Raw genomic sequence first — 10,916 nt, forward strand, 5'->3', positions numbered from 1 at the left:
TCCTATTCTCTGTCTCTTAATGATCAATTATTTTTAATTGGAACCTCTTGCATTGTGCCGAATCTTAAGAGGTCCCCGTCAAGATCAGGGCTCCAACAAGATGGGAACAGTACCAACACATATGTGGGGACAATAGAGACTTTTTTTTTTTTTTGTCCCAAAGAGTGTGATCCTATTTAGAGAAGGGCAGAAAAAGAAATGGAGGTAGGGATGATTGGTAGAATTTGTAGACCATAGGCAAATTTGGGAAAAATATGACTGTCTCCTGGCTTCTAGTCTGGTGCCCTGTCTGCTGGCACACACTGCTTCTCATTTATTAATAAAGGTGTCATTGTATGTGCAGAATTACATTTAAGGATAAATAAAATAGGCTGGTATTGATACAAAGAAGTTTACCAACTAAATAAGATGCAGCCAGGAATGATGCTGAGAGGTGGACATTGTGAAAATAACAGTTCTCATGACACAGTTTTCCGTCAGCTTATTTTTATGTATCTAACTTGTTATTACATTTTCAATGTCTGTTTTCAAGTAATTTATTAAGTCTGAGTGCTGTAGTGACATGCTGACCAAAGGACACTTCGTTAACAAAGCTTTAATGAAAATTGATAGCAAAATGGAAGTCATTTAAGTGAAATTGCTGAGTTTCTTGGAATTGTTTTCTGAGAAACATTTGTTTTCAGTTCTCATTTTGAGAGGTTTTGATAAAGGTTTGATTCAGAATTCAGTGCAGGAAGATCTTTGCTTGAGGAAAATAAAGGACGTGGAAATTAAAGCATTAACTTTGTTTATGTTGACTTTATTAGTTGAAGTGGCAGAAGCCTTAAGAACTCTCAAAGACAGAAAACTAGATCCCTGTCTGTGGGCAATGATACAAAGTTCTGTGCCTTCGTAACTGCAAAACCATCCACCGATTAATTAGTCTTTGCAGATCAGGGATTTCTTACCAGAAAAGACAGTTTGTGACTCAAAGTAACTGTAAAGAACAGACTTTTAAATCTTATAACACTCAAATGAGGGGCCTGGGTTTAGCCTACCGTAAAAGCAGAAAGTTGCCGTGAGGTTTGGTCTGTGCTCTGGAAACCCAGCCCACCTCCTGCCCCTGTTAGAAGAGCAATATGGTTCAGGCACGGTGCTGTTTAGTCCCTTCGCACACGGCTGTGGTTCGGTTTCTTGCTTCCCTTGGTCGCTATGAGTTGCTTTAGAGAGGCCAGATCTCTGCCTTCATCTACAGTGTGCCAGAATTTTTTAGCCATCATGAGAGTTGTTTCTGCAAATCCAATAGCTGATTTATTATCTTCAGAGAGCAGAATGTGTAAAGAAAAACAGTATGAGCAAATCGTCTCTCTAGAAGGGCTTTCTATCCACTCACATAATCCTGCTTGGTTCCAGCCTGGTATGCATAGCTATGGAAGGGTGTCAAATGACATCCCTTTTACTGGCTGTTGGCCCTAATGGAATGCTTCTTTGCACATCTTGTAAAGTAAGGGCAGGAAATGCTGCCTTAGACTTATATATTTTGCCTTAATTAAAAAATTAGAATTAAAAATTTGAGAGGCAAGAGCATGGCAAATAAGAAATGCTCTTTTCATCATGGATTAGATAAAAAAGATTCCATCTTTACATTTTAGTTTTTTATGCTTTCTAAACACTGACTTGCTTTAGACAATCAAAGCTGGCTTTGAACTAGCACACAGAAAAAATCCTTTTTTTTCTTTAAAAATAGCCCTATAGGTATATATACATCTCACAGCCTTTCATTCCTTTTATAGACAGTTTCATTTTCTGTGAGAATGTGAAAGTTCTGAGCAATCCAGAGCTCACACAGGTACCACAACAAACACAGGGAATGAGGACCAGCCACACTATTGCAATTAACACCAGTGTTTAATTAGCACACAGCTGCATTGGGCAAGGGCCTTTTGATTTTCCCTCTTCACTGGGCTTTTGGTGATTTACCTACAGTTGTAACTTCTAGTTGTTACACTAGCATGCACTCGTGCTAGATGTGCCCGCACACACATACACACCCCCCACAATGAAAATTTGTGGAAGGAAGCCATGTCAGGCAAGTGATCTGATTTGTGCTTTAGGTAAATATTTTTGGAAGTAGCTCCCTTTGACTGTCTTCCATAAAAACTCTCTCTAAGTTACATTTTTGTTTGTTAGGGAGAGTAAGCTATAAATTAGAGTATGCCTTGGTGCATTTAGGAATCCTTTTTGATTTGTTAGTTTATTTTGTTTAGCAACAAAAACCTGATGTGTGATGAAGGCTGATGGGTGCAGAAGTCTGCCCTGGGAAAGGCTGGCATCAGGGCAACACACAAACATTTACCCCAGTTAGCTTAGACACTTCTGTATTTCATTGGTGAAAGAAGTGTAGTAGTCTCATGCTGTTCCCTGTTGTTAAGGCAGGAAAATGTCCAAGCATCAAACTAATCCTTCTACTTGGCTATCTTTAATAAAGAGAAAATTGATGTTTGAGGTCATGGTAGAAGGATGAAAACTGTTGAGGAACTAAGAGATGAAGTGAAAACATGGCAAGGAAGGTGAGTTCTCACTGCTATGTGCTTGGATGAAACCTTGCTCAACTCTGCTTTAGGCCTGCTACTGTGACTTAGATTCCACTTGCAGCAAGCTGAAGTGAACCGTACTTATTTAAAGAGGAACAGCAGAGTTGTCATTGAGCCTGTTGATGATAACGGTGTTTGTAACATATAGAAAAGGAGAGCTTGGGGAGTACTGGAAGAGTTAAGAACTCTGTAGTACCAGCACAGATAGGCCCAAATCCTTATCTCTGCAATGCCTAAGCACCACTATAACATGAGTCCATTTTGTTTGACATGCATGCCCAGTTTAGTGTAACTTTTTATTTACCTAGCTTGCCTCTTTATACCCTCTCACACCTTATATTTGAGCCTGGCTAAAGTGACACTCCTGTGAAAGCATGTCCTCAGCCTGACCAGTTTTAGATAAGATATTGGAAAACATACCAATAATTTATTCTAGCTGGTGGTCTTAATTTGGCATTCTCTCAAACAGAATCTCCTTGAAAAATATCAGACTGTGGGACAAAGACCTGACAGAGGTATTTATACAAGCCCTGTTATAACTGTATTCAATTTCTTCTGATTTTGAGAGTATTCATTCTCATGACATCCCTATAATATACAGAAGTGTCACTGTTCCACTTTTATAGACAAGGAATTAAACACAGAGATAATATTTTCTAGATGTGCACCTGGGAATTTAAATGCTTATGAAAAGTGTTTTCCATGTAACCTGCCTCCATTTTTAGCTGCCTGAATACTACTGGAAGACTGGCTGTATGTGATCTGGCCACCATCTGTGATTGTGCAGGTAATCAAGCACTTCTCTTTCAAATCCTAGATTAGTGCCTACTTGCTAGAACAGCTTTTTACGTCCATCTGGGCCAGATAACATATTTTTCTTCTACTACAGCTTCTGGCAGAATTCCCTATTCACCACAAGCCTTTTCAAGTCCCTCAGAATGTTAGCCTGAGGAAAAGGACAGCATAGTGGGAATTATCTATCTCCTTGCCTGCCCTGAGAATGACTTTGCCTTCCTGCATATTGGTTTGAGAACAATGCTAGAATTGCAGTACCTTCAGTAAAGGTTGAAGTAGGGGACAACTGGGCCTCTATTTTTCCTTCTTTCCAGTTGTCACCTTGGCCTTTGGGATTGAATTGTTAATAGCAAGGTTATGGCTACCCTGGTAGCCACATGATGAGACTAATTTCCAAGATCTCTACAGCCAAAGTGTACTCATATAGGCTACTCCTCTAGGCAGCAGACCTGGATTTTCCATATGTATTTGTAAGAGTAATATGCTTAAGTGAAGGGTTGCCTATTACCAAGCCAAGTTGTGATACAGCTGGGGCAGCCAATATGAACAAGTTGTTGCAATCAGGATTTCTTGACTAATATGGATTAGTGATCTCCTCCAATTTACATTTGTTATTTAAAAATGTGCTCTAGGCCCTACTTATTCCTGCTTTTTATCCATATTCTCATTTATCCCAGTCCCAGAGTTTCCTGGTGTGGGTAGGCTGGCTGTACACAGAGGAGGAAGTGATGCAGAGGAGTGTGTGCTCCTGACCCTGTTTGGGCCTGTCCTGGCATCATTCAGTGGAATCCCATTTGGCTGCAGCTGTGGTAACAATGTGCTCAAGCCTGGAGTTTACCTGAATTAGGAGAAAGTGCTGTCTTGTGCCTTACTTCCACTGACCTGGTTTTGAGACAAGCAATGCCCAGCCATCTGAACCAGGCAGCCTTGGACCTTGGGTTTAAACAGCATCAAAACCCTCCCTGTACCTCCCTCCTCTGACTGCAGCACAAACTGGTCATCTTAGCAGTGTTAAACTCTGATGTACTTATTTTAGTTTTACAGTTTGGGCATCATTTTAGTCAAAATGTGTTGATTCTAAGTGGGGCATTTGGGAATTTGCCATGATTGTATTTATTCCCCCAGTCCTATATTATTCACGCAGTGTTGTAGCTGCCAAAACCACACACATGTTGGCATGAAACAATTATTGTGGTTTATATGGGGCAGGCTTGGCAATAGTCTTTCTCAATGAACAGAGTGCTGAAGATTCAGTGTCATCTTTTCCTCTCCAAGCAACAGACTAAATTTCTTTCAGCTGGATTCATAGTTTTAAAATTAAAAGGAGTAGAAGGCATGTATGAAGTGCGGGGTATATATGAAGTACCTGTAAAGTCTGGAAGGAAATGAGAGTGAGACGAAGAAAAAAAAAGAGGCTATTTGAAACGCAAGCTAGTAATTTGGTTTCTAAACCCACGTGAAATTATAAGTAATGTTTACTGTTGCCAGCTGGTGAATACAGAGATGTGTGGTTTTTACTCGCATGCAAAGTTATTGGTTGCGGGTGAAGTACTTAGACAAAAACATTCAATCACTGGTGTGGGTATTCCACCAAAAATAAACCCAAACAAACACTGACGTATTATAAAAGCACTTTATTCTGTAGAGACAAACATTCAGCTGCTGCTGCAATTCATGAACTCTGGAACTGTTGAAGCCTCCTCTTTAACTTGCCTGAAACAATAATACTTCATTTTAGAGAGTTACACAAATGTCTTTGAAACTGAAGAAGCAGTGCTTATGTCATTTTCATGAAAATATAGTATATGGTGTAAACTTACAGGGATATGGATCAATGGAACTATTACTTGCTAAGTTCTTGTGAACCAAAACATGCTGCATAGACCAGAGCCAAGGGTAAAGGGGAGGAAACTTTTCTTAAACTTAAAAAAATTAAAGTGGACTTAAACATTAGTCAGAGAAAAATGTTTTGTAGTGATTATCAAAGGCTAGTAAAGGCTTCTTTTTCCTCCTTTTTTCCAGAGAGCTTCACAAAGAGATTTTTTGAATTGTACTCCATTATGAAAGTAACTGCTACTTTGTTATCAAAGAGGTGGTAGACATTTTTATTCCAGAAGGACAGACACTATCGCTACTTGAAATTCTCCAAATTGTTTCCACTGTGAGCAAATTCAGTCTTGATGTGAGTCACATCTGCATAAAAGTGAATAGCAGTTGCTTCTACTTTACACCAGCATCAAATTTCACCTACAATTTCAAATTTTAAAAATCATCTTAAATCCCATGATTTGGACAGTTTTTCATAAGTGACTTTAAATCCAGAAGTACCTAATAGGAAATACTGAAATAAAAGCATTCAGCTTTAGTGGTTTATGGTGGAAATAGAGACATTTCTTTTCAGATATGAATGTCTCATGAACTAAAAATAATCTACATATAGAGTTTTTTCATGCATGGAGCAAAAATAGTGATCACATGTAAATGGTTTCTCATCCAGCAAGCGGGGATGGGTGGTGAGTGGAGAGCAGTGGGACAGGCCCCCTGCACGGATCGCAGGCGTAGCGGTCCATGATGCATTAAGGATTGATTGCATGTTTAGCAACGCAGCTGGGGCTGCACAGCACAGGGGTGTCTGTCACACCGCTGCTGCCAGTCCTTCACAGCGCAAGCTGTTCCAGTCGTTCCATCGCTCCGGCTGGCACTGATGGATTAATGGGAGGAAATGTTTATAGAAAGGTTCAGGTTTCCTGAGTGAGTGGAATGAAACCCCCCTCAGCAATGATCAGCAAGCTCATGTCATGGAGCAGTCTGAAGCAGCCTAATGAATGCAAAGGTCTTTTCAAAAAGGAAACTTGACAATTGAGCAATTCTGGGGAGCAGCAAGAGGTGTTTTCAAATAAAAGATGTGGCTTTTCTAGAGAGGCAGTATGAATGGGGCTAGCTCTTAAAAGAACTTTTAAATCAGTAGTTCATACAATGTAAAAGGTTAAGTTTGAGAGCAGTGTCCAAATAATATAGTGCCTTCAAAGTGGAACTATTACACACTATGCTTAGTAAATGAAACAATGTTGCAGTGCAACCACAGCTAGTATGATGGCATCTAGCTAAGGCATCTTAGATCTATCTCTGTTCTGTAACTTAAACTTTAGTATTGGCAGAGGTACAGGAAGGGTGATGAACCCAGACAGTAGTCTGAAATTCTTGTGAAAGAAATGCTGTAAAGTATCATCAGTTCACAGGTGTTCCATTCTATCTGTTGGGGCACCTTCCATGACTGTAGCAATACAGCTTGAGATCTAAACATTCATTTCAGTTTAAAATATTAAATAAAATAGACCATTCCACTGAAGCTTTCAGATGACTGTGATAAGAAAGAATGTAGGCTTCAGGCTAGCTATTAAAGTTAAAATTCACTTGAACAAAACTGCAGAGAGCAAAGGTGCTGTGGGGGAAAAAGCACCAATTCATGATACTGCCCGCTGAAAGCCATTAGAAAGGACCTAGTCCATAGTGTTTCCCTGTAACACTCTGCCCGTCAAAGTGAAGACTTAATTTACAGCACTTGTAGCACCCTCCAGTTCTCAATCTCAAAGTCTCTTTGGAATGGGAAGAGAGCATTATCCTTATTTTCTAGATAAGGGAACTGGTTTATCAGCTTGCCCTCAGCAAGAGGCAGAGACTGGAAGAAAACTTGGCTAGGATGCAAGTAGCTCAAGTGAGGGCAGACATTTGAAACCGGCTGTCTCAAAATGTGCTCTCCTGTTGTGAGGGGCTGGTAATCAGAACAAACAGTTTCAAGCCACAGCTGAGTTTCCAGTCTGCATTCACCTAAAAGTCTCTTGCATCTGCCATAACAAACTGGGGGAGAAGACACCACTTTCAGAGCTTCCCCCCATTCTAAAACCTGCCAAGTATTCAAAGATGGAAAGAACATCATTAGAGCCCTTGTATTAAAAATTATTTATTTAGTGATCTGTACATGGGGTGAAGCAGGGCCTCATACAGACCTTCCAAAAAAAAAAAAAATCAAGTAAAAACATAAATACATATTTTCTTACAAAAATGAGATTTACAAAATATACATACTGCACTTGTCTGACACGCTTGGTTTTTTTCTTCCACGTGCACATTATAAAAGACAAAAACCCGAGCCCTGCAAGTCTGACATCAGATCTACTGAAGGATTTGGCTGATGGGCCCATTCCTTATGCTCAGACCACTGGTATGCCCTCAGACAGGAGCAGTCTGCCCCCTCACCCTGAACAGGTTTTTTCTTTTTTAAAGTTTCATTCTACTTTCCCCCCAAAAAACATGAAGAGCAGCTATAGGGTGGAGACTTGCTAAAAATCCAGAATGTCCTATTTTGTCCTTAGGCGAGAATATACACACACACATATTAAAAACAACCCTTCAGTGAATATAAAGGTAAAGTAGTAACAAAAAATAAAATATGAAGAAGTCAACATAAAAACTTTCAGAATAGAAAAATCTGTCACATTTCAAAAAGAAAACGATGCATTTGATGATAAAATTTTGAATGCTTTTCCTTCCAAGACATGATCACTGGAAACTTAACCAGCTGTATTTTAGCCAAAATGAGAAGGCTGCTCACTTGCAGTAACTGCTTGATTGTAAAACCCAACCCCAGCCCCCCCACCCGCACCAAAAGTCACTGCCATACAGCTCAGGGAACCTGAGGAGCAGGCAAAGGGTTCATCGTGAGCCAAAACGATTCCTCCCGTCCCCAGAATCTGGCTGTGTATTGACTTTGTCTGCAGTGAGCTCACTGCAAAGCAGGAGAGAAAGCAGGTTTATGGGAAGGAAGGAAAAAAATCCTGTCTTTACGTTACAGATTTTAATGGCTCTTGTTTTGGCAGGTGCTCTCGGGTAAGCTCTTCTTGCCCTCTAAATCTTGCATTTCCTTCAGCTTAGAAAAGTGACCCATATTGAACGGTAGGAAAACATCCTGCCTCCTCCTTTTTTCATAAAAGGAATGTTTATTTCTGCGAGCTCCTCACATCCAAGGGTGAACCTCAACGACTTCTTTTTGTTAGTTTGCCCATAAAAACCGATCCCATGCTTATGCCTTTCTACATAGAAAACACTTTTGTTTCCCCCTTTGTCTCCTAGAACAAAGGCAAGGGGGAAAAGCCTTCTGCTGAAAAGCAACAAGTCATTTCTTTTCAGGGTGTGGAATAGCAACCCCCTCCTTCCCCACAGCAGCAAGAACAACAGACTGAGGGCCAAATTTTTACTTTAAAACAATTACAACAGGTATCACTGAGGTAAAAAGGAACTTGTGAGCTGACAGAACAGAGGCATCTCCCCAGCACACGATCGGGCTGTAGCCGGCTGTGCATTACTCACGTGATGGCTCCGCCGAGCTGGAAAGAGCAGGCAGCGAGCTCAGGTTCGGGAGTTACCCTGCCCACGCTGCAGTTTGGCCCCGGCAATTCAGAGAGCATTTGGCTACTTCTCGGTAGGGGTGGCTCAACAGGTCTGACTTCCCCTCCCTCTTGTCCAAAGCAAGGCCAGATGATTTTAGTTGGATTGGAGTGTCTTTTCCTGGACAAGAGTAGCAGGAGAGAGAAGTAAGGAGACTTCTGGGTGAAGGACACTCCTGTCCCAGCCGTGGCCTCTTTTTCTGTCCTCTTCCACCTAGCTGGGCATAAGCACCACTGGACATAGTTTTACTGATCCTTTATGCATTCTTTTTTTTTTTCAAACCTTCTGTGAGGAAGAAAAAGTTTGGAAAAGCCTCCCTTCTTCCCTCTTCAGGGAACCATTGCCCTACTCCTATGCTGCGTATCCATCTCCTCTGCCTCCTCTGCTCGTGTGCATGTGTATGTGTGTGCCAGAGGGGACATGGTGGGTCTCATACTGCTGTCTCGCCTTTGCTGCCGGTGCTGAGTCTGTGGTAGAAGCGTCGCCAGGACTGAAGGGTTTTGCCAGACCAAATCCAGAAGCCAGTCGTGATCCCAACAATCATGGTCATGAGGTACTTGATCATGAAGACAGTGAAGTCTGGGCTCATAGGGGCAAAGTGGCTGGGACAGGGCACAGCATATGTTTTGCAGGTCTGGAGGAGCCATGTCTTCTCCCAGGTGCCACGGAAGGCCTGCTCGTAGAAGTAACACGCCAGGACAATGGTGGCAGGCACCGTGTAGAGGACACTGAAGACACCAATGCGCACCATCAGCTTCTCCAGTTTCTCCGTCTTGGTGCCATCGTGCTTCATGATGGTGCGGATGCGAAACAAGGACACGAAGCCAGCCAGCAAGAAGGAAGTGCCAATGAAGAGATACACAAACAAAGGTGCCAGCACAAAGCCCCTCAGTGAGTCCACACTATAGATACCTACATAACACACCCCACTGAGTACATCCCCATCCACCTGCCCCATGGCCAAGATGGTGATGGTTTTGACAGCGGGCACAGCCCAGGCAGCCAGATGAAAATACTGGGAGTTGGCCTCAATGGCCTCATGGCCCCACTTCATGCCAGCAGCCAGGAACCAGGTGAGGGACAGGATGACCCACCAGATGGAGCTGGCCATGCCAAAGAAGTAGAGGATCATGAACAGGATGGTGCAGCCTTCTTTCTTGGTGCCTTGGGCCACAGTGCGGTAGCCATCCTCAGAGAAGCGCTCTAGACACACCACCCGCTCCTCCAGCAAGAAGCCTGCTGCATAGGCCACTGCCACCATGAAGTAGCAGCCCGACAGAAAGATGATGGGCCTTTCCGGGTAGCTGAAACGACGCATGTCTACCAGGTAGGTGAGCACGGTGAAGAGGGTGGAGGCACAGCAAAGCACGGACCACACGCCCACCCACAGCCGGGCAAATCGCACCTCTGCCTCCTTGAAGTACATGAGCCCATTGGGCCGAGCTGGCTCACAGGGGGCTCCACAGTCCCGCTCCCCCAGGAACCGGTAGCCCAAGTAAGAGGGCACTTTGAGCTGCCGAGGGCAAGAGAAGGAGAAGCCAGAGGGTGGCTGTGGTGGGGTGAGAAAGTCGGGGAGGTAGCCAGCTGTGGGGTGGGCAGTGACCCCCCGACCCGCCGCACCACCGGGTCCTGGTGGGGCATCCGACGTGTTCTGCCCCACGCAGATCTCACCCGCACCGTGAACAGGGAAGTTCTCGCAGCGGAGCCGCTCTGGCCACTGGAAGCCGAACTTGTTCATGAGGGCCTCGCAGCCCTGACGGGCCCGCTCGCAGAGGGAGCGGCACGGTGGGATGGCCTGCTCCAATACGGTGCACACCGGCGCGTACATGGAGCAGAGGAAGAACTTCAGCTCGGGCGAGCACTGCACCTTGACCAGCGGGTAGAACTGGTGCACCTCCAACCCGGCGTCCTCCTGGTTGGTGTGGCCCAGCAGGTTGGGCAGGATGGTCTGGTTGTAGGCGATATCCGTGCAGAGCGGGATGGAGATGGGCTGGCAGAAACCGTGGTCAGGCACGGAGATGCCCTTCTCGCCGTGGTACTGCTGTGCCGTCGCGCCCGCGGGGGTCCCCAGCAGGGCGGCCAGCAGCGCGGCCAACCCCAGCA

The 10,916-nt window shown here is 43.8% G+C and overlaps 1 protein-coding gene across 1 annotated transcript; it reads right to left on the bottom strand.

Moving 5' to 3' along the window:
• Positions 1 to 7,309: 7,309 nt before the first annotated feature.
• Positions 7,310 to 10,911, bottom strand: FZD7 (frizzled class receptor 7; the record flags this gene model as incomplete). Its single annotated transcript, XM_008630311.2, has 1 exon — positions 7,310 to 10,911. A coding segment is annotated over one exon (1,668 nt), but the record flags the coding sequence as incomplete, so codon positions are not given.
• Positions 10,912 to 10,916: the final 5 nt, after the last annotated feature.

This window comes from Corvus brachyrhynchos, unplaced genomic scaffold (assembly GCF_000691975.1).
Source record: "Corvus brachyrhynchos isolate BGI_N302 unplaced genomic scaffold, ASM69197v1 scaffold370, whole genome shotgun sequence".
NCBI classification, from domain to species: Eukaryota; Metazoa; Chordata; class Aves; order Passeriformes; family Corvidae; genus Corvus; species Corvus brachyrhynchos.